At 41.7% G+C, this 27,543-nt stretch overlaps 1 protein-coding gene and 2 pseudogenes across 9 annotated transcripts in view; 1 reads left to right on the forward strand and 2 right to left on the reverse strand.

Moving 5' to 3' along the window:
* Positions 1–27,543, reverse strand: part of FOCAD (focadhesin) — a 313,853-nt gene that overhangs the window by 215,840 nt on the left and 70,470 nt on the right. For all 9 annotated transcript variants that reach the window (XR_007146086.1, XM_047828975.1, XM_047828979.1 and 6 more), the window contains 5 exons: positions 21,659–21,760; positions 16,603–16,807; positions 11,508–11,714; positions 5,809–5,896; positions 1,772–1,974 (listed from right to left, as the gene is read on the reverse strand). Coding sequence is in view for 8 of the 9 variants with exons in the window: in XM_047828975.1 (XP_047684931.1) it covers positions 1,772–1,974; positions 5,809–5,896; positions 11,508–11,714; positions 16,603–16,807; positions 21,659–21,760 (805 nt within the window). In the remaining variant the exon portion in view is untranslated. The remainder of the gene's footprint in view (positions 1–1,771; positions 1,975–5,808; positions 5,897–11,507; positions 11,715–16,602; positions 16,808–21,658; positions 21,761–27,543) is intronic.
* Positions 2,860–3,525, forward strand: LOC125150436 (prosalusin-like; annotated as a pseudogene).
* Positions 3,700–3,798, reverse strand: LOC125151035 (uncharacterized; annotated as a pseudogene).

Raw genomic sequence — 27,543 nt, forward strand, 5'->3', positions numbered from 1 at the left:
ATCACTTGTGAGCTAAAAGAACAGAACTCTTAGACATAAAGTATAGCCTGGCCTGCCCCCATCCAGAATACAATCATTGTTCTGTACCAGCCAATCAGGCGGGAAAGTAAAAGGCTATTAGAAAACCTGGGCAGGGCACCTCGGTGGCTCAGTAGGTTAAGCATCTGACTTCCTCTCAGGTCATAATCTCACTGCTCGTGAGTTCGAGCCCCGTGTTGGGCTCTGTGCTGACAGCTTGGAGCCTGGAGCCTGCTTCCGATTCTGTGTCTCCTTCTCTCTCTGCACCTCCCCTGCTCACTCTCCGTCTGTCTGTCTCTCTCTCTCATCTCTCTCAAAAACAAATATTTTAAAAATTACATATACGATTTAACTATTAGCAACAACAACAAAATAAAAACATTTTTAAAAAGTAATTAAAAAAAAAGAAGAAGAAGAAGAAGAAAGAAAACCCAGGCCGCACTTGTATTAGAGTGGGCACGAGAACTTCCTTCCCTCTTTTATTTTTTTTAAATATTTTTTAATGTTTATTTATTTTTGAGAGAGAAAACACTAGTGGGGAGGGGCAAAGGGGCAGGGGGACAGAGGATTCAAAGTGGGCTGTCCACTGACAGCAGTGAGCCCCATGCGGGGCTTGAACTCACAAACGTCGCAATCGTGACCTGAGCTGAAGTCGGACACTTAACTGACTGAGCCACCAGGCGCCCAAGAACTTCCTTCTCTCATTGCAAGTGAATTACCTATGTCAAGTTTTAAAGTTCTGGACAAACAATTAGGAATTCGGATGCTGCAGTATGCAGCCAATTTGCCTGTGGGCTAGTTTTTGCTGTGCCCTCAAGCAAGGAATCACAGTGTCCGGATTTTTGCTGCTAGAACATTTAACAATACGTGATTCCAGGTTTCCCTGCTTTCGAGAATCAAACAACTGTGGCGGTCGCCTGCATTTATATAATGTCACTCTCCACGGAGACAGAAGATGTTTCACCTGTTTTCCTTCTTGAATCCTCATTCAATCCCCAGAAAATCGGTAGTTGGGAAATAATCCCACATTTTACTGAAGGCAAAACTCAAATACCAAAAGAGAAAAGGTCTAACAAATGCAGGCCCAGAAGCCAGCCACTAACCAGATGTTGACAATACGTTTACGTTATCGTAACAGAGACGGTGAGATTGACAAAGCAGACTGAGGTATGCCTAGCAGGCAGGAATACCGATGGAGTGGGACAGACCCGCAGTCTTCCGACTGAAGGCCGCAGCGTGGGGGCACACACAGGAGACATCGGGAGCCATTAAGCCCAGGAAAATGGCAGAAGGTGCCACATCTTAAAAAATGAAGTCCTAGCTCTTGCAGATGCCAGAACTTCCAGGCGTTTGAGATTCCCAGCCTTGGATTGTCCCAGATGTAGCAACACTCTGTCCTTACTAAACAGTACGACAAGAAAGGAGGATTCCTTGCTCAAATGTGTTGGAGAAGCACTAGGTTAAATTGAACTAGTTCCTTTTCTGCAGGATTTCTCAGGACCTTGAACTACTAATGTAGACGGGAAATTCAAAGAGGAAAAAAAAAAATTATACAGCACTTCCAAAATTGATTTTACCCTCCCCATTCACAGTCCAGAGGAATATACTAATAGCTACACCACTGCCTGACAGAATGGTAACGTTCAAGGTGTTCACACCCAAACAGATACTTCATCGGGATATGAGATTACCTGCGCAAACCTAAGTCCCACACTGCCACCTTACTTAAGAGAAACAAGGCTGAACTCATTACCTTCTGGTGGTCGTCTCTGCAGGATTCCTGCTGTACTATTTCCAAAAGGTTTAGAGCCAACTGCTGCCTAGAGGGACCTTCTTCGTCCGTGGACATACAGTCTTCCAAGGCAGTAGAAGACAGGATCTGCAGAAGGGGCATCACCAGCACCAAGGAGGCCTTTGGGATTTTCTGACCCTCAGCAAAAGAGACGAGCTTCAGAGCTATTCATCAAAACGACAATTCACAGTTAAGAAATTACTACCACAATCCGACGAAATGCTATCTTGTTTAAGAGTGATACGCAAAAAGTTTCCTTACCCCTTTACGACTGGGTCAGACACATAACTAAGATGACAAATCTTATCCTTTCAGAAATCGGAGGAACGTAAAAACGAACTATTATCGACAACAAGCGGTGAATGTAGGTAACTGGTAATGAAGACACTCTTTAGAGAAAATACATACCACAGAGTATAAACCAACTCTTTAAGTAAATACGAATTTCTTTAAAGTACAACTCAACTGTTGCCCTTGTGCGGTCAGGCCCTTCTACTGTCCTCAGCGGAGCCAGAGACCAGAGTTCCTGATCAGTGGGTTCTAAGACCGATGTGCATGCTTCCCTGACAAACCCAGGTGAGAATTATATTGAGATGCTGAAGCGGGGATGTCCTTCACTGTAACTGCTAAAAAGCTGATCAGGAAAAATCTCAAAGTCCATCACCAGCAACCAACAGACTCATTCTTATAAATGATGTTTTAAAATGGACACTCGGCTTACACATCAGAAACATACGCACGAATGGGTAATAAATTAGCTACGTGTATAATCTCCCCTAGACCGTTAACATAATGAGTTAAGGCATAAATATCTATTTTTTCACAATTATTAGATGAACACTAATTTATGGAAAGACGTCACTCATAGGATTCAGAGCTAGAGTACCAAAGTAATCATCTGAATTACCCATCGCAGCAAAAAATAAATAAAAATAAAAATAAAAAAATAAAAATTAAAAAAAAATTCTACAAGCAGGTCAAGGAGTTGCCAATATTTTCTTTCCATCAGAAGTCAAACCTGGGCCGCACCCTCGTGACGGCCGTGACGCACAACCGCCGGCCTGGGGGGCTCGTTCCTCCAGTTACTGGGGTTGGTCTCGGCCACGATCGCCGCCAGGAACCTGACTCCGCTGCACTGCCACTTGGGCGCCTTCTGCAAATGTCATTGCCAGCCCAGCTTCCAGGGTCTGGAGCGTGACCTGACCCAGCACTTGGCCGGGGCGCCGGCGGTGAAGGCACCGAAGGTCTTCGCGCAGGACCCAGCCCCCAACCAAGCCACTGGTCCTCTCCCTGCAGGGCTGGACAGGCACTGGCAAGTCCTGTGTCCGCTCCCTGCTGGCGCACTGCCTTCTTCCGGGGTGGCCTCTGCAGCCCTGTCACGTGCACCACTTTTCCCTGCCATCCACTTCCCCCATCCCAGCCCCATGGAGCACCACAAGAAGGATCTTAAGAGCTGGGTCCAGGGGAATCTCGCTGCGTGCAGCCACTCCCCCTTCCTCCTCGACGAGATGGACAAGCTGCTCCCCGCCTCTTCAGTCCATTACTCTTGGCCCCTTGCTCTGGCACCATGCTCTCAACCCTCCATCCCACACCCTGTGTCCCCGTGTCGTGAAGACAGGCTGAGACTTCTCAGTCTCCATGAACAGAGGGACTCAAGCTGCCACGTGGGCCTGGTTTTTAAAGTGTTTAATTTTCTAAGAGAACAAATACAATAAACTTAGCCATGGGACCGGGGTCGGGGGGTGAGGGGTGGGGGGTGGGGGGCAGGGAAGAAGTCAAACCTAAACATGGTATGAAGTCCAAATACCTGCTACTCTAACACTACTAATTGACCTTTTCTGCCTAGGTATCGGGGGGGGGGGGGGGGGGGGTTTCCCCCATTAAGTTTTAAGCATCTGGAACGCTTCACAAATTCGCATATATCCTTGCACAGGGCTGCAAATCTTCTCTGTATCGTTCCAAGCCAGCCAGGAGTCTTAATCCAAGATTCTCTCTGAGAGATTAGGAAAATCCATCACCTTTTATAAAACAGGAAATGCATAGAGTTCTATCTTCCTTGTTATAAATCTTCCAGGCATTTTTAGAGGTCGCTATTTACAATCAAGGCGAGTGTTTAATAACGAAGCAGCATAAACTTTGTATTACCGCTGTGCATTTAGCAAATTCGAAATCATCATCCTCTTGGTGCTCCTGTTTGAACGCACTCTTGCCCAATAGACAAACAACACACCTTCCCTACTTTGCAACATAACATCCCGGATGATAGAAATGCTCGAAAACAAGATCGCACGGCTGGTTACACAACTCTGTAAAGTCATTAAAAAAAAAAAAAAAAAAAAAAAAGGGGGCGCCTGGGTGGCGCAGTCGGTTAAGCGTCCGACTTCAGCCAGGTCACAATCTCGCGGTCCGTGAGTTCGAGCCCCATGTCGGGCTCTGGCCTGATGGCTCAGAGCCTGGAGCCTGTTTCCGATTCTGTGTCTCCCTCTCTCTCTGCCCCTCCCCCGTTCATGCTCTGTCTCTCTCTGTCCCAAAAATAAATAAACGTTAAAAAAAAACAAAAAAAAAAACAAAAAACTACTTTACACTTAAAAACGGGGAACTTTATGATAAATAAACTGTACCACAAGAAAGCTGCTAAGAAAGAAAGAAAGAAGAAAAGAAAAGAAAAGAAAAGAAAAGAAAAGAAAAGAAAAGAAAACAGAAGTATGGCTGTCTAAAGTGCTAGCGTTGGCAAATTATACCCGCGGGAGGATGCCATGTGCACCGCCAGAAGAACAACACCATCAACCAAAAAGGCAAAAGCAGTTCAGAAAGAGCCTCAGGAGGGCCTAAACAAGGCCAACAGACAAACAGCGCGGGAAGCCACGGGTCCCCTCCACTTGCTAGAGCCATGGTCAAGACAGATTGTAAACAGGAGACCAACTGACCCTCAAAATCGTGATGAATTAAAACGCCCACCATGAAGCTCCCCGTCGGGGTTTCCCTCAAGCACTTGAAAATGACGGTGGGGACAGATCCACAGATCACGGCACCAAGCAACATAATCTAGTCGGATCCTACATGACTACACGGATCGTATTAGACCGAGTAAAGCAAGGCGACACTAGCATAAAAGCTGCGTTTTAAAGGTATGACATCCTTGCCAATCTGTCAGCCCTAGCGACTGGATTCTTTACCATATTCTTAAAAGGAACATTTTTAAACTCCCCTCCCACCCCCCCCCCCCTTTAACCCCATCCCTCACCCTCGTTTCAAATCAATCCTGGATAGTCGGAAGAATGTTATCTTTCATTTGTTTCCAGCTAGGTTGATACAGTGACTATAAATTAAATCGTGTTCCAGGTCGCAACGGTTTTAAATAGGAAAGGTATATAGGGTTTAAAAAATGAATACAAATGCTATTTGTACCTTTCTTTTGTTTTAGGCGTTTTATGCTATTGACTTTCAATCTGATATACACTGTGAATAAGTTGAGATGCCCTTCAAAATATTTACCAATGTCATTGCTACAGGATGTAGATTATAACGTCCTAATGCACAGCTGAGATAACTGGTAAATTATGGCATAAGGAGCCTTGCAGAAAACACCTTGCTGGGGGCGCCTGGGTGGCTCAGTCGGTTAAGCATCCAACTTTGGCTCAGGTCATGACCTCACAGTTTATGGGTTTGTGCCCCGCATCGGGCTCTGTGCCGACAGCTCAGAGCCTGCAGCCTGCTTCGGGTTCTGTGTCTCCATCCCTCCCTCTCTTCCCCTCCCCCACTCACGCTCTCTCTTTCAAAAGTAAATAAACATTAAAAAAAAAAAATTACCAAAAAAACCCCCACCTTGTTTGGTAATAAAAACAAAGTTCTACTTTGTTCCTTAATTAGGAAAATTCTAGAATGGAAACTCAAAGTATATAGGACTTTATAGCACAACCCAATACATAGTTCAAGTGAGTCCTGCTACCACTCATGTTAGATTTACAATTTACTCTTGTGAGAGTATTTTTATTTACCCAGACTTAAGATCGGCTTCTGCTGACTTGCTGGAGTCTGTAGAAGCAGTAAAGCTATTCCAATTATGACCAGTTCAACAGGAAAATCCTAAAAGAAAAACAAGAGTGGAATTAAAGAAGTTCCCAGAGCCATGCTTTATTAACACGCATCCAGGAAGAGTACATATAACATAAGAGATCTTCAACCTATTGTACAACGTTATTTTTTTTTAATTTTGTATTTTATTTTTTTTATTTTTTTTTCAATATATGAAGTTTATTGTCAAATTGGTTTCCATACAACACCCAGTGCTCATCCCAAAAGGTGCCCTCCTCAATTGTACAACGTTATTTACAGTAAGCCTGCTCTCCTACAGGAAGGATGGTGACTGCCACGGCAGTGACACGTGAATTCAAAACGTTATCGCACCTGGCTGAAGAGCCTAGGCTATACCCCAAATCACTTTAAAGCAGAAAACTCCGTAACACAACAGACTGACAAGTCTTCAAAACCGATTTTTCAAACCACTGAAAACCTACGTGAAATACTACAAGATACTTCATTTCTGCAAAGTAGCTCAACTGATCCAGACTCCACAACTTAGGTAAAGAACTACACTTACCAAATTTTAGTAAGTCATGGTATTTTTATAAAAGAAACAACAGTACCCAGGGAGGCAGAAATTATTTTTACATGACAGTAATCTATTAAGCACATTTAAATGTAGCAAAGCAATAACCATAGAAACTGAAAAATATTTTCATCAAGTATATAAATGAAGTGAAAAAGAAGAATGTGAACATCAAGTTCTAATAAATAAATTGCAAAAAAACATAAGCTTTCTAAAGCTTTGAAATTGAGCTTTCTAAATTTGAAAGCTTTCTAAATAAAGAAAACATTAACGTATTCTGGAACTAAAGAAGAAAGGTCCAGGCTTTTGCTTAAATTTTCCTGAAGTTACTTCATTTCTGAAATTTTACAGAAACACCTGCCGAGCAGAAGTGTCTAGGAACTGTGAAGACAGGCAAGGGGAAAAAAAAAAAAAAAGGAAAGGAAAAAAAAAAAGGAAACAAGAGCTAGAACCAAGTGTTAAGAAAACACTTGGAGAAAACAACTTAGTCTGACAAATTCAAAGTTATAACCTCGGAAATACTCTCAACTCCGGCACCGTATATAATAAATAAACATCCACATCTCTGTTATACCATTTAAAAAGTGAAAATAAACTGCACACTCTTCCAAAGTGCTTATTTATGGACTTCTCAAACCCAGCAAAGAAAGAAAAATTGTGAATTGTTTTAAAGGAATATTTTCTAATGTGTGTCTTTGGGCCTATACCTGCTCACTGTTTTGAAATACAGCTGAGAACAACGAAGCAATGGTTATCTACTTGAGGACAGTCAATACATTTTGAAACCAATATGCTTACTGTATATACCGTCATACTGTTCTTTGCCATTATCTTTTCATCAGCTTCATTTCAAATTCTGCATGTCCACTTTTTTATTTTTTATTTTTAGAGAGCATGCACAAGCAGCGGAAAGGTGCAGAGAGAGAGAGAGAGAGAGAGAGAGAGAGAGAGAATCTTAAGCAGGCTCCATCCACACCCAGTGCAGAGCCTGACATGGAGCCTGATCCCAAGAACCTGGGATGATCACCTGAGCTGAAATCAAGAGTCGGATGTTCAAGCAAGTGAGCCACCCAGGTGCCCCTCCGTGCCCAGTTTAAAAAAGAAAAAGCAGGGGCGCCTGGGTGGCTCAGTCAGTTGAGCGTCCGACTTTGGCTCAGGTCATGATCTCACAGTTTGTGGGTTCGAGCCCCACGTCAGGCTCTGTGCTGACAGCTCAGGGCCTGGAGCCTGCTTTGGATTCTGTGTCTCCCTCTCTCTCTTCCCCACCTCTACTCTCACTTTGTCTCACTCTATCTCTCAAAAATCAATAAATGTTAAAAAAAAAAAAAAAGCATTTGACAAAACTCAACAATCATTTATCATAAAAAAAAAAAATTCAATGAAGTGAGTAGAGTTGGAACATACTCTAAAATAATCAAGGATATATATGACAAACCCACATCTCACATCATACTCAATGGTGAAAGTTAAAAGCTTTCCCTTTAAGACCACGAACAAGACAAGGATGCCCACTCTCACCCCATTATTCAACATAGTATGGGAAATCCTAGCCACAGCAATGAGGCAAGCAAAAGAGATAAAAGACATCCAAATTAGAAAGAAAACTGTCACATTTGCCGATGACATATACTACATACAGAAAACCCCAAAGCCTCCACTGAAAAACTATTAAAATAAATGAATTCAGTAAAGTTGTGGGATACAAAAATCAACATACAGAAATCTGTTGCATTTCTATACACTAATACTAAACTATCAGAAAGAGAAATTAAGAAAACAATCCCATATACAACTGTTATCAAAAAAGAAAAAAATACACAGGAATAAATTTAACCAAGGAAGTAAAAGACCTGTACTCTGACAACAATAAGGGACTAATGAAAAACTGAAAAGGACGCAAATAAATGGAAAGATATTCATTCCATGTTCATGGGCTAGAAGAATTATTGTTACAACGTTCATACTTCCCAGAACAATCTAAAGATTCAAAACAATCCCTATCAAAATACCAATAGAATTTTTCACCAAACTAGAATAATCCTAAAGTTTGTGTGGACCCACAGAAGGACCTCAAACAGCCAAGGCAATGTCGCAAAAGAACAACAAAGCTGGAGGTATCACACTCCCAGGTTCCAAATTATACTGCAAGTTTACAGTAATCAAAACGGTATGGTACTTACACAAAAACAGACACACCGATCAATGGAACAGAACAGGGAGCCTGGAAATAAACCGACACTCCTATGGATGATTAATCTTCGACAAAAAAGGCAAGAATATACAATGGGGAAAGGACAGTCTCTCAAATGGTGCTGGGAAAAACTACACAGCTACCCGCAAAAGAATGAAACTGGACCGCTGTCTTACATCATACACTAAAAAACTAAAATGGATTCAAGCCTTACTATAACACTTAAAAGTATAAAATTCCTGGAAGAAAACATAGGCAGTAAGCAATCAGAAGTTGGTCTTAGCAGTATTGTTGTGGGTGTTTCCTGAGGCAAGGACAACAAAAGCAAAAAACAAGCTGATGAGACTGCATCAAAATAAAAAGCCTTTGCACAGCAAAGGAAAGGAAATCATTGACAAAATGAAAAAGCAATCTACGGGACGGGAGATCATTCGCTAATGATCTATCTGATGAGGGGTTAACATCCAAAATGTAAGAAGAACTGTGTTTTTACATATTTTCTATATCTTATCTAGAAATATTATGTGTCATAAACAGCAGATGTTATATATCTAATAGGTATGGTTATATATATTTATACATCTAAATAGGGCTTTGATCTATAATGATTATCCTGTTATATACAACATACAGTAGAGATAACAGATTTTACGTAATAGAGATAAAGTATTGATCTTTATAGAGATATTCTATTACTATAGAATATATACCACATATTACTATTACACATATCAATATATATTATAGAACACAAACACATGGTTGACAAATTGACAAATTTGCCTTCCTTGGCTCCCACGTCCTAAAATCTACACCCCCTTTCTGTTTCCTACCTATCACTTACTCCTTTATTCTAATTTGGTTCCATCACTCCAAACTGCTTCCTCTAATGCAAACAATAAACTTCTACTCACTGCATCCTAACAGTACTTTCCATACCTTATTTTAAATACTCTCAGCATGACAATGTTGGCCATTCACCTTTTCGAAATAGGAGCTATTCCTTCCCTTGATTTTCAGGTCCTCAGTCTCTTCTGTTTAACATGTAATCCTTCTAGCCATCTGCTCTCCCCATTTTCACTACACTCTAGCCCCTGGAGTTCCATGAAAACCCACGCAATGCAATCCCATGGCTAAAACTCGCCCCGAAGTAGATGTCTACAAAGCTACACCTTTCGCTTAAAAGCTTCGATCCTGAATTTCAAAACCACATACCCAACTATCTATGATTCATATATACCTCACACCAAGTCTCCCTAAAACCAAGATTTGTCACCTTCCCTCCAACATCTGCTGCCATCCCTCCGAGTGAATGGCGCCATCCAGATGCCCAAAAGAGGAAGCTGAGACTCTTGTCAAGGAACTTCTCCTTTGCCATCTAATCAGTCACAAAGCCCTACTGACTTCATCTCCCACATCTCTCTTTTCCTACTCTCTTGCTCCATCTTCTACTCTTTCCTACTCTCTTCTCCTAATCAGCCCCTTGCTATGGACAGAAACATTGCCCCGCCACACAAATAAACATGCTGAAGTCCTAACTACCAATGTGACTACATTTGGAGTGCAGAATTAAAGTTAAATGAGGTCATAAGGGTGGGGCCCTCATCCAGTAAGAATAGTGTTCTTTTAACAAGAAGGGATGGCTCACTCTTGCTCTCTCCCCACCCTGTGAGAACGCAGCAATGAGGCAGCTATCTACACGCCAGGAAGAGATTCCTCACCAGAATCCAGTCAGCCAGCACCCTGGCCTGGGACTTCCTGGTCTCCAGAAGCGTGAACAACGAATTTGTGTCGTTCAAGCCACCCATCCCGTGGTAGTTTGTTACAGCCACCCCAACGGTCTAAGACGTGCCTCCTCACTGCCTGCCCCAGTAGTGTTGCCCTGCTCTAAAAACCTCCTCCACTCTCCCACCACAATGATCTTCCACACCCGAAAATAGGAGGGCACCTCCATGCAGAAAGGTTGCAATAGCACGCCTCGCTTAGAAGATAAAGTGTAAATTCATTCGTGTGGCACAGAAGACCTTTCGTGGTAGGCCCAGCCTCCTCCCCTACATCTTGATCGGTCAACAGTACCTTGTTGACACCTTGTTTTCTGAAAAGGTCACGCCTGCCCAGCTTGCTCATGTTTGTGTTTGGGCACATGTTGTTCCACAGCTGGAATGCCTCCCCAACACCTGGTTTGTATCAGGCAAACCCCTCTTCAGACTTCCTCAAATCTGAACTCAAGGCCCTGCTTCCCTTAATTTGTACTCCCGCTGCACTTTCCAGATCCTCCCAGAAAAGCATTTAATTTACTGTCCAATTATTTGCATTATTTATTTGCACGTTTGTAAGTCTCTTGGGGTCACAGACTGTACCTTCTCTTGTATGTATTCTACAGGGTCGAGCATATAATAGGTGCTCAGTACTTGTGTTGTACGTGAATAAATGAAAAACAAAATGCTACAGGGGTAGACCCTTAACTGGTGCTCCAAATTTAGTGACTCGTTTTTATAACAGATGACAGCAGTAGCACATTAATAGTTTGATCTAGGGGCGCCTGGGTGGCGCAGTCGGTTAAGCGTCCGACTTCAGCCAGGTCACAATCTCGCGGTCCGGGAGTTGAGCCCCACGTCAGGCTCTGGGCTGATGGCTCGGAGCCTGGAGCCTATTTCCGATTCTGTGTCTCCCTCTCTCTCTGCCCCTCCCCCATTCATGCTCTGTCTCTCTCTGTCCCAAAAATAAATAAAAAATAAAAAATAAAAAATAAAAACGTTGAAAAAAAGATAGTATGATCTAATGGTATTTGATCAAAACACCTTTGATATGCAATGAAGTAAAAGAATACACTCACCCTGCTTTGAAAGGCCCACTTAAGGGACAACAGGGATATTAAAATTTCGTACTATCCTTACCTCCTTCAGAAGTTCAACGCTGTGCTCTAAAAGGTGAATTAACGAGGAGAATTCCCCAGTTATCTTTAAGCTGACTTCACAGACACACAAGAGCTGAAGGGTCAGCTGGCTAAGCTGAATTTTCCAGAAAGTGGGATGACGCAGAAGGCTTAAATATACTTCTTCAATAAACGTCATCACTTCTGTTGTCTGGACCAAATCTTTTACCTGTTTAAAAAACAAATTAATTGTATGCTATTAAAACAATATACAAAACCAAAGGGTAATTGTAAACTACACAGGAAGCTTTAACAATATTTTTCTCCAAATGTATGAAGACTTCCAAGAAATGAAGAAATGTACAAAACTCAAAGAGGATTAAACCATGGATCAACTCCGCCTTTTTCTGTCACTAGCCAAAATACAATTTGCCACTGTTTTCATTGCTGCTGGCTGGTCCAACTTCTTTTCATTTATTTTCCTAACTTCTCTGAGTGCGGATTTTTTTTTTAAAGACAAATTACATGACACTGCCAACATGTTGAAGGAAATTAATTAAAGCAGGTTTTGAGTTCTCCAAATGAACTCTCCTTTCTACAATTCCAACATAGTTACCTGGAAGAAATGGGTTGGCATGTTAGTCTATGTACTACTAAGCCCTTCACCTGGAGATTATTTGCTCAGACAACCTTAACTGAGGGCATCATTTCCACACTTGGCAGATGCAACGGAAGACCATATTCAAAGGGTAGGATGTCTACTCAACAGGCTAATGTATTAGATAGGAAGGACTTGGGTGCTCTTGAAAATCCCAATTCAGTTCAAACCCAGCTGTTCCGATCAAAATTCTGGAGTTGGTATTAAGGATATGGTCCTACTCACAGACACATTGGCATTTCCCAGAGATTCCAAACAATGAACCATCTGCTTCAATCTGAAGCCTCATGTCTGTTAAATTCATCAAGAGGGGGGCGCCTGGGTGGTGCAGTCGGTTAAGCGTCCGACTTCAGCCAGGTCACGATCTCGCGGTCCGTGAGTTCGAGCCCCGCGTCAGGCTCTGGGCTGATGGCTCGGAGCCTGGAGCCTATTTCCGATTCTGTGTCTCCCTCTCTCTCTGCCCCTCCCCCATTCATGCTCTGTCTCTCTCTGTCCCAAAAATAAATAAATGTTTAAAAAAATAAACTCATCAAGAGGAAAGCCTACAGCTGACCAGCTGAACCTTTCACCAGTTGTTACCACCATAATAACCCAAAATGACTTTAAGTTATACCAAGAGAAAAATCAATGGCTAGCCAACAAAAGAAAAAAAAAAGATATTAAAAGATCAAGGGAGATAGAAAATACTAAGTTATAAAAAATAAATGTGAAGAGTCCAACAGCTAAATTATTTTGCTCTTTTGCAAATATACAATGAGAAAGGAAAAAGGCCACCAAGAAAATGGATTTAAAACAAAGCCTCAAGTTCATTGGACAATGTATTTCCTTGAGTGTATTTTTTTGTGCATACTTGAAATTTTCCATAATAAAAAAATTGGGGGACAACCTCAGCAAGTTAGCATCAAAGGGTCTCTAACCTGTAATATCACCAAAATTTGTAACAATATTTATAAAGTAATGTTCTTTCTTGATGTAGCAATAGGTCATGTACGATAGACAACATGTGCAATGACAAGAGTCACAATTAAAAAGAATGAATCAAAGTCTTGGACAAAGTCAACAGTGATGTTTAAGGCAGGTAAATCCAAAAAAAAAAGACAATTCCACAAATACAACATGGAAGAACAATTGGTGTAAAAAGAAAACAGGATTTCCTTGACTATGATTTCAGCCATCAGTGGCATGGCTTTCTCTAAAATAATTTTTCTTTTAATTAATGAGATACTACTCAAGTGCACAGTATGGGTCACACCACAAGTACAGGAGTATATTCAGCTCTAAAAAGAACATTTCATAATGATACATTCTGAGCCGTGATAAGCTAAAGAATTCCTGGCAACGGACAGGGAAAAGTCTGGAAACATTGGTAAAGAAAGTGATGAAGGAAAGAAAGGAGGGGAGGATGGAAAGGAAGAAAGGGAAAGAAAAGAGAAATAGACAACATAAAACAGGATGTAGATGGGCTCTTTTTAAAGCCTACTTTGTTCTGTTCTATGAAGAAGGGAGACTAATGGGTAAAATCTTAAGAAAATGCAGGTCAATTAGACGTACTTGAAGAAAAAGGTTGCCTTGCAAAATTGCATGCTTCTGATCACTAAAATATTTCATTAGTCATGGGATGGTTATCTCAGAGAACTGAAGAAACACCTGGGAAAACGCCTCAGTGGGAAAATGCATGACATCGCCACTAAGATCCCTCCAGATGTGGAGATTCTTCATATTCTAAGAAAGCCGATTTGTAACATGATTAAATGTATTTATGTCGCTAGCTCCATTAGTTCAAAAGGATGTATCCCTTTTTTGTTCACCTGTCATGACTCTATTAAACAAGCCACAGACTGCCAGAAATGTTCCACAGAGCTCACTGCTAGAAGTTATTTAGGCTTGTCAATAATCGGTTCGTAAGGATGAATGCAAACATTCATCAAAGAACCCCGAACAGTTTCAGGCAAGCATGCGGTGGCAAAGTGCACCCCGGTTCAAGATGTTCTGCCTACACACTGCTTTATTGCCCACACAAAACAAAAGCTTTGGAAAAAGCCACAGGAGAATTCGTTTTAATTAACATTTCTCTGCCTTGATTACAGCAAAGCCTATTTATGAGTCGCAAAGGAAAGATTCACTCGAGTCACTCTTTGGGAGCGCAAACTTAAAACCGGTCATCTGTGACCTCAAGTGATCGCTCTGAAAAATATTCACAGATTCCCTCCATCGGCTAAGCAACATGGGGCTCAGAGTCTAGGCAAAAGACAAACCTCTATGATAACATGGGATGGCCTGATAAATTAACTCACAACACTAATATCTCAACACACGGGCAACTGGTATTTTTTTTTTTTTTTTGATCTGTGGTTATAGGGGCGCCTGGGTGGCTCAGTCAGTTAAGCATCTGGCGTAGCATCTCATTTCTTCAGCTCAGGGCATGATTTCATGGTTGTGAGATCAAGCCCCACATCTCACTCTTCACTGAGTGTGGAGCCTGCTGAAGATTCTCCCTTTCTCGGGGCGCCTGGGTGACTGAGGAGGTTCAGCATCCGACTTTGGGTCAGGTCATGATCTCACGGGTCATGAGTTCGAGCTCCCTGTCAGGCTCTGTGCTGACAGTGCAGAGCCTGGAGCCTGCTTTGGATTCTGGGTCTCCCTCTGTCACTGGTCCTCCTCTGCTCATGCTCTGCCTTTCTCTCAAAAATAAAAATAAACATTAACAAAAATATTTCTTTAATGTTTTTTTTCCAAGATCCTCTCTTCCTCTCCCTCTGCCCCTCTCCCGCTCCTGCTTTCTTGCTCTCAAGAAAAAAATTAAAAATTTTTAAGAATTAAAAATTTTTTCCAATCTGCAGTTACAGAGACATTAGCTCATATTTCTCCCTTGAACTTCCTAGGCATTGGATCCATACCTGTTAGACATCTTTTTTTTTTTAATTTTTTTTTTAACTTTTTTCTATTCAGTTTTTGAGAGATGGAGAGACAGAGCATGAGTGGGGGAGGGGCAGAGAGAGAGGGAGACACAGAATCCGAAGCAGGCTCCAGGCTCCGAGCTGTCAGCTCAGAACCTGACTCGGGGCTCGAACTTATGAACCGTGACATCATGACCTGAGCTGAAGTCAGACGCCTAGCCGACTGAGCCACCCAGGCGCCCCTAGACATCTTTTATCCATCTACTTCGAAATAAGAGAATATATATACTTGTCTTAACTCCCTTACTAGACTGTGGGCTTCTCATGAGCAGAGCAAGAAGCATCAGGGTCACCGCGTATGTCATAGGGAGATGCGTGGAAAGTGGAATCTAGCCAGCACTCAGCTGGTCAAGCCCTGCATCCTCAAGGCTGTATCTTCCCCAAGACAAACCTTTTTCTAACTTGTAAAGAGGTCTTTTTTTTTTCCTTGTAACTTTTTTAGTGTCTAGCACAAGGAGAAACTCAACTCAAAACTCTCTTCCCCTGGGAAGTCTTTCTTAAACAAAAAGTGTTCATTCTTACTAATCCTAAAATGGATTATGTTGATTTATATCTTTTTTTACTTGATTTTATTTTAATGTTTATTTATTTTGGGGGGGGGGGGTGCAGTACGAGCACGGAAGGGGCAGAGAGAGAGGAAAACACAGAATCCGAAGCAGGCTCCAGGCTCTGAGCTATAGCACAGAGCCCAACACGGGGCTTGAACTCATGAACCATGAGATCGTGACCTGAGCCAAAGTCAGACACTTAACGGTATGAGGCACCCAGGAGCCCCTAAACTTTATTTTTAATGCTTATTTTTGAAAGAGAGACAGAAAGAGAGAGCGAAAGAGAGAGAGAGAGAGAGCGAAAGAGAGAGAGAGAGAGAGAGAGAGAGAGAGAGAGCGAGAGAGAGCGAGAGCGAGAGCGAGAGCGAGAGCGAGAGCGAGAGCGAGAGCGAGCGAGAGCGAGAGCGAGCGAGAGCGAGAGCGAGCGAGAGCGAGAGCGAGCGAGAGCGAGAGCGAGCGCGAGCGAAAGAGAGAGAGAGCGAAAGAGAGAGAGAGCGAAAGAGAGAGAGAGCGAAAGAGAGAGCGAGCGAAAGAGAGAGAGAGCGAAAGAGAGAGAGAGCGAAAGAGAGAGAGAGAGAGAGAGTGAAAGAGAGAGAACATGCATCCACGTGAACAGGAGAGAGGCAGAGAGAGGGGACAGCAGCGAGCCCGATGCAAAGCTCGAACTCACAAACCGCGAGATCATGACCTGAGCTGAAGTTGGGGACTTAACCAACTGAGCCACCCAGGCATCCCGATTTATATTTCTGTGAAGCTAGTTAACATGATATGTATTAATGTTAAATCTAGAGTTGGTCCCTTCATCATCTCCAAAAGCCTGCAAGCGTTTCTAGAGCGGAGCTTGTATTTGAGTTTGCATATCACATGGGTTCTTACTTCATGTATGTTGACAATGACCAACAACACTTGCTGATGCTGACGTTGTGTAAGTAAAGGAGGACAAGAAGGCCTTACCTGCAGACATGGAACCATGTCACAGCACAGTTGAAGTATCTGTTGTTCCAATGTTGATGGCTGTTCTGTGTCACCAGGAACCCGGGGCTGAAGTAAGACTTTCAGCAGGGTTAGTCGGAGTTTAGCATATTCTTCTAACTGAGATGGTTCACAATACAGATACCACAGAAATGGTGCCATTATTTGGATGCATGAGACTTCTGACCTGCAAGCCATGTAACGCATCAGCCAGTCACCAAGTTAAACTACGTACCAAGCCATAATCGTCAAACATCAATTTATAGTTCACGAAAAGCTACGATACCATCAAGTGTAACTTTTTCTCGTGATTCCACCATTGCACCGTGACCTACCTGGATCCGTACCAAGCAGTTCTTTGTGTCACTTCGTGACAACACCTGGAGACCATAAGCCTGATACCCAGCACTGAAAGGATGTCTACTTGCACACTAGAATAGCATCTACATCTGCAGGACCAGTCTTTGATGAAGAGCAACCTGAGAACCTTTTTGGAATTACAGACATCAGGATCCACTCTCCAGGAATATGACACAGGCATGCATTTTTGGAAAAACTCTACCGGTGAAGTCATATGTAACACAAAACCATACAGACATCCCAAGATTATAACAACGGTTAACATTTACTTGTCCAATTGTTAACACACGCGGTGCAAGTTACTGCACTTTATGCCTTTCAACTCATTTCTTCTTCACCAAAACGCTATGAAATTATGCCCTGACGCAGAGGCAGAAACAAAGCAGAAAGAAGTAAAGTAACTTTCCAAGTCCTGCCTCTTAAGCTCTTCCCACTCAAAGGAAGAAGCCTTGGGGCACTTGGCGGTTCAATCGGTTGAGGGTCCAACTCCTGATTTCGGCTCAGGTCATGATCCCAGGGTTGTGGGATTGAGCCCCACATCAGGCTCCACAATGGGAATGGAACCTGCTTAAGATTCTCTCCCTACCTCCCTCTGCCCTGCTCTCCGACTCATGCTCTCTCTCTCTTTCTCTCTTAGAGAAGAAGAAAGAAGAAGAAAGAAGAAGAAGAAAGAAGAAGAAGAAAGAAGAAGAAGAAAGAAGAAGAAGAAAGAAGAAGAAGAAAGAAGAAGAAGAAAGAAGAAGAAAGAAGAAGAAGAAAGAAGAAGAAGAAAGAAGAAGAAAGAAGAAGAAGAAAGAAGAAGAAAGAAGAAGAAAGAAGAAGAAAGAAGAAGAAAGAAGAAGAAAGAAGAAGAAAGAAGAAGAAAGAAAGAAGAAGAAAGAAGAAGAACAAGAAAGACGAAGAAAGAAGAAGAACAAGAAAGAAGAAGAAAAAAGACAAAAAAGAAAAAGAAAGAAAAGAGGAGGAAGGCTTTACAAAATTTTTCCTATCTATTTAGATTTCTATATATCCCAGTAACTCCACATCCAAAGTCACTAAAATGCCAGAAGCACCTTCCACATATAAAAATTTGCTCATGTTAGTAACCAGCTTAAAAGAGTGTGCCCCCACTTAAGAGAAAGTATTTAGCCCAATTTGCAAGCCCTCCATAATTTAGCCTCTGCTGGTCTTTCCAGCCTCATTTCTTGCCACCCCACCCCCCCACTCTCCACTGAGCCACACTAAGTGTCTTTCAGGTGTCAATGAAGTTATCTAAGCTTTCTTCTCATGTGCCATTCCCTCTCACGTTCTCCTCTTTCTTCCTTCTGTGTTCCTTCTTCTGCTAATTCCTATCATTTTCTGGCTCCCTCCTTTCAAATGACTCCCGCAGTCACACCTAGCCAGGGCAGATCCCCATTTCGTGCTTCAACAGGACAAGGACTTCATTTGTCATTATTTACTTAACATCTCTATCCCCTGGCAGACTGTAAGCCAAAGGACAGCATGGATTTCTGTTTACTGCTATATCACCAATGACTACACACTAGGCCTCCAAAGCGATCACTAAATTAATCGATTCACTTACTCTAAGTCATACTTTTACAATCAGCAGGCATCCGATATCGTAATTGCATTTTCACGTTTCATATTACACATAAGGAATTATTACAGTAATTTGCCAAGTTCTGCCTCTTAGGCTCTTCCCACTCAAATGGGTGGCTCAATCAGCTAAGTGTCTGACTCTTGTTTCAGCTCAGGTCACGATTTCAGGGTCGTGGGATCGAGCTTCTATAGTCAGGCTCCCAGCCAAACATGGAACCTACTTAAGATTCTCTGTCCCTCGGGGCACCTGGGTGGCTCAGTCGGTTGAGCGTCCAACTTCGGCTCAGGTTATGGTCTCGCAGTTCACGAGTTAGAGCCCTGCATTGGGGTCTGCAAACAGCTCAGAGCCCAGAGCCTGCTTCGGAGTCTGTGTTTCCCCCCCTCTCTCTCTCGCCCCCTCCCCCCCTGCTCATGCTCTGTCTCTGTTTCTCAAAAATAAATAAATGTTAAAAAAATAAATAAAAAGATGGTCTCTCCCTCTCCCACTTCCCTCTCCACTGCTCTCTCTCTCCCCTCTAAAATTTAAACAGAAAATGTTTACAAATGGAGCTAACTATGCCTGTATCTACACACAAGTCTTTTCTATTTATGTTCAGAGGGAGAAGTAGTGGGAAAAAAACTTGGAATGAAAGTCAAAAACCTGAGGCTTTAGGCCCATCTCAATCTCTAACCAACCATCTGACCTTCAGCAAGTCATGTGAAGGAATTTCTCATTCCTTCATCTGAGAAATTATACATAAGACTAGATAACCTTAAAGTATCCAGGCCTAAAGACTATGACACTGTTGACGATTTATCCAATTCTCAGTTCCATGAAGGTGAAGTCTTACCACACAGGCTTTCTATAAATGAAGGCAGAATTTAATTAGAAAATAATGCCCCGGGGTGCCTGGGTGGCTCAGTCAGTTGTCTGACTTAGGCTCAGGTCACAATCTCACAGTTGGTGGGTTCGAGCCCCACATTGGGCTCTGTGCTGACAGCTCGGAGCCTGGAGTCTGCTTCAGATTCTGTGTCTCCCTCCCTCTCTCTGCCCATCCCTCACTCATGCTCTGTCTCTCAAAAATAAATACCTGTAAAAAAATAAAAAATAAAAAATAAAACAATGCCCCACAAAAATCTAGCATGAAGATATAGTGTCATTTTAGGACATCTACATACTATTAAAAATGAACTCAGACAGTCAACAATTCCTAAGACAGAAAGAGCTAGAATACAAGCTGCCTTCACAACATTTTGCCTTCTTCCCATAGTTGTGAATCACTAGATTTTCTCAGTAAATTAATCACCAACATTCCTTCATTACCTTCCAAACAACAACTAAAGTTACTAAGTACTAAGTGACTAAGTTAACTTGCTCTAAAATTAAATCTCAGGAAACTAATAGACTGTTGAAAAATGCAACCAGAATTATCAATTTCCTCCTGCAAAGAAAAATCCCACAGTGTATAAGCAGAAAGGAGACAACTGAAATTATTCGTGGCAAATAAACTTAATTTAGAACTTCCTAAAGGCTCTAGATGGCATAATCGAAGATCTGAGAATTTAAATGAAAAGAAGCTTATCAGTGAATAAACCAAAGTTAATAATTTTTTTACCTTATGAATATCTGGACAAATTTCATTAAAATAACTATTTCCAAATCCCAATATAATACTCCTTTGAAATGAAAATAACCAAAAGGTAATTACATGTTGACTAAAGATTTAGAAATTTTTTTTTAAGTTTATTTATTTTGCGAGGGAGCACGAGTGGGTGAGGGGCAGAAAGAGAGGGACAGAGATAGTATCAGTAATCCTGCCCACAGCCCAACACAGGGCTCAATCTCACAAACCATGAGATTAAGACCTGGGTTGAAACCAAGAGTCTGAAACTTAACCAACTGAGCCACCCAGGCACCCTGGAAATGTATTCTTAAGGATTACCCTAAAACCAAGCTTAATAATAAACTTGGCACATCAGGAGTATCTTTTATAAAATATCCTAATCTATTTAATAACAGCAAGAAATTTCATTTTAAAAATGTGTTGATCATGAAAAGATACTCAACATCACTCATCATCAGGGAAATACAAATCAAAACCACAATGAGATACCACCTTGCACCTGTCAGAATGGCTAACATCAACAACCCAGGCAACCACAGATGTTGGCGAGGATGCGGAGAAAGAGGATCTCTTTTGCATTGTTGGTGGGAATGCAAGCTGGTGCAGCCACTCTGGAAAGCAGCATGGAGCCTCCTCAAGAAGTGAAAAATAGAACTACCCTACAATCCAGCAATGGCAGTTATTAGGTATTTATCCAAAGGATACAAAAATATGGATTCAAAGGGGTACATGCACCCCAATGTTTATAGCAGCATTATCAACAATAACCAAATGAGATGATAATATAAGCCAGTACAGTATGGATGGAAGAAAGGGGGGTGGTTCTGAGGACCATTAGAATTCCCTGGTGAAGCTAAACTAACCTCCTGTGTAGCTGTATTACTTGATCCCAATTGGCAGGCTTCTTCCTTTTTGTTTTTTTTCTTTTTTCTTTTGTCTGTTTGTTTGTTTTTGAGAGAGAGAGAGATGGAGTGTGAGCCGGGGAGGGCAGAGAGAAAGGGAGACACAGACTCCGAAGCAGGCTCCAAGCTCCAAGCTGTCAGCACCGAGCCTGGTGTGGGGCTCGAACCCACGAACCATGAGATCATCACCTGAGCCGAAGTTGGATGCTTAACCAGCTAAGCCACCCAGGCGCCCCCAAATTGGTAGGTTTCTAATGGAGAAAGAATTCACTAGCCAATTTCCAGGGGGGAAAAAAAAAATCTATCTTTTATATGCATTGTGTACAGTCATTTACCAAATACTTCTAATCAACTTTCCTACCTAACCAATGCTTATTAACCTTGTTAATATCTTTTATTATATTCAATATTTCAACTATCAATTAAATCTAGATTTTTTTCTCTTACTCTTAAAAAGAAAATGGAAAACTATACTCTAAGACATCTCTTTAAGAGAAAACAACATAAAGCAGCTTTAAAAACAAACACACAAAAAGCTCTACAATGAGCATATGCCATTCCATCTTCCTCATTTATTTTATTTTACGTTACCTTTCAGGACATCGCTGGAAAAAAGCCGTCAGCTGCTGCAAAAGTACTGGCCAGCAATCAGGTCTATGTTCAAGCACAGTAATCAAAGGCTGAGGACGATTTCTGAAAAGCACAGAAAGTCACATTGGAAAGCTGTCGTTTTTCGGACTACAAATTCGCAGTATTCAAATATAATGCAACAAAAAGCCAATACCCTCTAGAAACTTTTTTCCAGGATTCCTAATTGTCACAAACGATCATTGGCTGCAGAGCTGGGTCATTACAACTAACATTTTTTTTTTCCTTTATCTGTTTTGCAGAAAAGAGAATCGACTCTGGAGTCTTAGGGACCCAAGATTTGAGAATTAACTCTGCCATACATGAACTCTGGGCAAGCTCTTGAATATCCATCCCTTGCTTCCTTCATTCCTCGAAGTCCCAGGCCACCTTCTCCTCCTGTTTCCAAACCTGGAAGGTTCCCTTTCCTCTAACGCTGCCCCAACTTGTAAGCACTATCTCCCTCTCAGTTCCCGCTTGTCCCCATTCTTCTCAGTGTATGGCTCCATTCCTCCAGCATATTTAAGCTAAGTAAAAAGAAAACATTTCTCCCATCTCAAAACCAACTATCCAAACTGAAAATTCTTAAAATTTCTATTGAACAAGAATGAGTATTTTTGGTTTGAGCTATATCCATTAAGATACCTAAAGAGACTGGGGTGCCTGGGTGGCTCAGTCATGTAAGCGTCCAACTTCGGCTCAGGTCACGATCTCACACTTAGTGAGTCGAGCCCTGAATCAGGCTCTGTGCTGACAGCTCGGAGCCTGGAGCCTGCTTCGGATTCTGTGTCTCCCTCTCTCTCTGTCCCTCCCCTGCTTATACTGTCTCTCTCTCAAAAACAAATAAACATTAAAAACAATTTTTTTTTTTTAAGATATCTAAAGAGACTCTAAAACATAAGATCTGCAGCACCTGGGTGGCTCAGCCAGTTAAGCATCTGATCCTTGATTTCAGCTCAGGTCATGATGTCGCAGTTCATGAGTTCAAGCCCTACTTTGGAATTCCCTCTCTCTCCCCGCACCTTCTCTGCTCTCTCAAAATAAATAAACTTTAAGAAAATTTTAAGAAATAAAATGTAAGATCTGAAATCTGAAGGATTCTTAAGTAATGAGGTTAAAAAGAAAACCCACAAACAGGTTATTTTAAATGTTCAAAAACTCTATTAGAAATTGTAAATTCATTAGCTTTTTAAACTATGAAGTACTATACAGAGCTTTTAATTATCATTGATACAGCTTTTTCCTCCAAAAAAAAATTTTAATAAAATTATTACAAAAAAAGCAACCCTTGTTTCATATAAAAGGAATCCTATACATAATATTCTTTAATCTCAAATTTTAACTCTACGACGTATCTCTAGCAATATTTAAGACACCATCAAACCATCAATTAAAAAAAAAGTCATTTGGGTTTAAGACTGCCTTCTTGGTGATTCTCAAAATGTGGTCACCTTACCAGCAATATCAACATCACCTGGGAACTTACTAGAAATGTAAATGAATTCTCAGGCCCCAGCCCCGACCTCATAAATAGCCCTCCAGACAACTGTGATGCCCTGCTAGAAAGCAGGGCTTCTCAAGCCTGGCTGCATGTTAGATTCATCTGTGGAGCTCTTTTAAAAACACCAAGGGGCGCCTGGGTGGCTCAGTCAGTCAAGTGTCTGACTTCGGCTCAGGTCATGATCTCACAGTTAAGGAGTCTGAGCCCCGTATCAGGCTTTGCGCTGACGGTGTGGAGCCTGCTTGCGATTCTCTCTCTGCCCTCCCCAATCAGGCTCTCTCTCTCTCTCTCTCACAATAAAATATATACACATATATATATTATAAAAAATAATAGAAAATAAAAAACACCAATACCGAAGCCTCAATTATATTGGGGTTGCTAGGAATGGAGCACATGTATTAGTAATTTTTAAGAACTCTTTCAGAAATTCTAACATGTTGCCAGGGCTGAGAACCACTACATGGCGGGGGGGGGGGGGGGGGGGGGGGGTGGGGAGAAACCACAACAGAAGAGGGAGGTTAAGAGTCAGGAAGTGTTCTCATTTTTCTCTCTCTTAAAGAGATAAGTATGGCAGGCCGGTCACATCAAAACGCTCATGTTAAGCACGTTAACACAGTTTCTGCATGTTATAACACCATCTATTTTCTCATCAACCTCACCTAATCTATCATGCACTAACTTCACACGCTGGCAGCCTCCTGTTTGTTAAAGCACAGGCTATTTCTGACTGATCAGATTACTGCCATTGCTAAGGGATCGCTCCAACGTTTTCTGCCAGCGCTCAGAAATCATAGCAAAATCCTACTTCCAAATTCCAAACTCTCTGGCACTTAAACCTATCCAGAATTGCTTCTACTCTAGTTGCCGCAGATATTAATGAACAAATGTTACCAATCCTGAAAGTCTCCTAGGAATGTCAGATCGGCCGAACTTCTAAGAGCCGGAGTTCAGTAGGTCACGTTCGTGAACATGAATACAAAGGAAAGAAGAGAACCTGCAAATCTTAGGTAGGGGTTTTTCTCCCGCCAAGCATCATACTGAAGTGAGGCACATCATATATGACCATCCATTAATCCTCCATTTAATGGTGGTATTGACGACTATTTAAGAAGACGATTCAACAAATTACCACACCACTGTGTATTATATTACCACATACGTGTGGGATCATAGAGCACTTACATGCTTATACGTCATCCCTGCCTGCTTCTGACTCCTCATCCCACAAAAAACTTGAGTATCTATCTCCTTTTTTTTTTTTTTTTCCTATCTACTATTTAAGTTTTGTCCAAATTAAAACAGGTCAATTGAAATAAGGGGTAGTAATTCTAATTTTTTTTTTAACATTTATTTTTGAGAGAGAGAGAGAGACAGACAGACAGACAGAATGTGAGCAGGGGAGGGGCAGAGAGAGAGAGAGAGAGGGAGACAAAGAATCCGAAGCAGGCTCCGGGCTCTGAGCTGTCAGCACAGAGACTGATGCGGAGCTTGAACTCACAGACCATGAGATCACGACCTGAGCCAAAGTCAGACGCTTCACCGACTGAGTCACCCAGGCACCCCAAAAGGTAGTAATTTTAAAGCAGGATCAGAAATGATGCACATAGGACCAACCACTAAAATTTAACTTTTACTTCACTGGGATAGTGGGAACCACTCTAGCCTTTTTGCATGAAGCTGAAGGCTTATCTTGCTAGCCGCTGGATTCAGCGATTCTATTTAGTATCTCTGACTTTTACACTAAAGATGAGATGAAGTAGAATATAGTAGAATAGGGATTATCCAGATTAATTACTGATTTAGACATCTGGATAATTAAATTTTCTACAGAATTGATTATGTCAGATCCAAGTGCAAATATTGCAGAGAATAATACGCAATATTGATTCCAAGAAGCTCTCTTGAGGAAGAAGGGAAGCCCAAAATAAGAACATTGAATCTTACTAGTGATTAACATTTGATTATAATATCATACTCTTCCCATTGAATACAATGAACCTAAAATCAATTATAATTGCCAAAATTTTGTTTTAATACTTTGAGCATAATGAAGCCAAGAGCTAAATTCTCCCTTGTGAATCATCAAATTGGTAAGTGAATACAAATATATAAAGCTTTATGCTTAATTGAGTGAATGCATTTTGCAATTCAATATACATTATGGTGCAACTGCCATGCGTGAAGTTTTCCCACTCTTTGCACTACTGCTCCTTGAGGTCAGATGATTCTTTGGTGGGGGGGGGGGGGGAGGGGGGTTGTCCAATGCACTGAAGGATATTTAAAAGCATTCCTGGACTCTACCCACTGGATGCTAATAGCATTCAATATAGTTGTGGCAATCAAAAACGTCTCCAGACATTACCAAATGTCCCCTGGGGAGCACAACTGTCCCTGGTTAAGAAGCACTGCAGTACGTAAAAGGACAAGCACTATCAGAGGCACAAAACCGATTAAACCATGGTACCATCCCAGAGCCACTGCAAAAGGCTAGGATTCCACCTTCACCTTCCTTACGCTGAACCAAAAAAATCAATCAATCGTACTCAAAATTTCAGATTTCTTATGGAAATACACCGATCAAATTTTAACAGTGGAGCACAAGAGTTAACACAATACAGTAGAAAGAAACTCAAAAATGTCTGCTGGAAAGCTAATGGAAAAGTAGTCCTTTCCAAAATATAGAATTAGGTTCCAACATAAATGGTATTAAATAATATACACACTAATTTGAGTAGGATAGAAAATAGTTATTTTCCTATTTAAGATACTATAATTAGGGCACTGAAAATGTCACAAGGCTAAGTATAATTCACTCCACTCCTGATGCATTCCAGGATTATTAAATTCGTGGATTATTCAAGATTTTTCTTTCTTTCTCTCAAGTCACTGCTCGTTAGCCATGCCACTTCCTTCAAGTACATCTGGCTGAGAAAGGTCAAGGTAAATGGAAGGATCGGCAACTTAAACAAGTCACCTCTGCTCTTCATTAGGAGCACTTTTGATCAAAAAGAGAATGTGGTACAGAAAACACCAAGCAAGACCTGGGTTATGCCTTAAAATTTCAATGATCCCCAAACCGGCTACTCAAGTTATAAAGCGTAAGTTGCCTATAACAATGGATTCAAAATGATAAATGGGTTGACCATACAACCAAACTGATCACTTGTGAAATTAATAATGGCAGACAATGGTCTGAAGAACAAACACCCACGTGGGACACGGTCATCATTTTCATTTATACAAGCAGTGCGTCCGTATCATCATCACCATCCTATCTCGGAAAAGACTAGGAGTGGAGAGGGGAGGGGAGACAGGAAAGGGAAAAGCAATGAACTAAAAGGGTCAAGCTCCAAATTTACATTCTGGCTCCGCAACAAACCGTGGGATTTCAGGCATGGGAATTAACCTCTTTTGGGCAAAGTTTCTTCTTTTGGAAAATGAGGACATCAGACTGAGTACCTTCCAGTGCTAGAGGTAGAGAACTCAAGCCACCCATTAAAGCCCTAACCTTCACAGTGCTCCAGACTTGAGGTAGAACCAAACCCTGTCAAGGCAGAAAGTGGTACGGATGGCTCTCAACTGTTAATAATTCTAGGCCGAGCTTATAGGACTCTAAGGCCAACATCTCATAAAATCCAAGCCTCAAAAAAGAGGTCTCCCATTTTTAATCTCAAAGAGATAAATCATACCAGATTTATTTCAGAGAGAAGTGCTTTTTTATTTCAGAGAGAAGTACAAATTTTTAAGTCAGAATTTTCTAACTCCTGAGACATCCAAGAGATTCTCCCTTCCTCTTAAAAGAGAATAGCACTGTTTTTCTAAAGATTACAAATCAATACAAACCGGGCGACCTGGTCACCTCTCACCGGCCTGTAAGGGCCTCTTCTCTCTCCCTCACTGTGTGGTTTTTGTTTCTGCCCCAGATGAACCCATCTGTTGTACAGTCTTTGACACTTTCCCATCTCAGGATTTATACATGTTTAACTGCCATTGTAAGTAAAGCATCTAACACAGCACCTAGCACACCGAATACTCCATAAACGGGGTACCGCTGTGATGATCACGCGGGTAGGTTTCTATCTTAAACCAGAGCAAAAGCTGCTTGAACGCTGGACCGGTCTTAGTCTTGTTAGGTTTCCCTTTCGGTGCCAAGGCACGGCTACAGTAAATTTAACTCACATACACACACACACACACACACACACACACACACACACACACACACTTTCCCCAAAGCACCTTTTAAAAACTCTTTCACCAGATCCTGAAAAACCAACTTATCATAGGGCCTCTAGTACGTGGTTTCAAAGTCCACATTGTTCAGAGAAAAAAAAGCCCAGAGGAA

Source organism: Prionailurus viverrinus, chromosome D4, assembly GCF_022837055.1.
Source record: "Prionailurus viverrinus isolate Anna chromosome D4, UM_Priviv_1.0, whole genome shotgun sequence".
Lineage (NCBI taxonomy): Eukaryota > Metazoa > Chordata > Mammalia > Carnivora > Felidae > Prionailurus > Prionailurus viverrinus.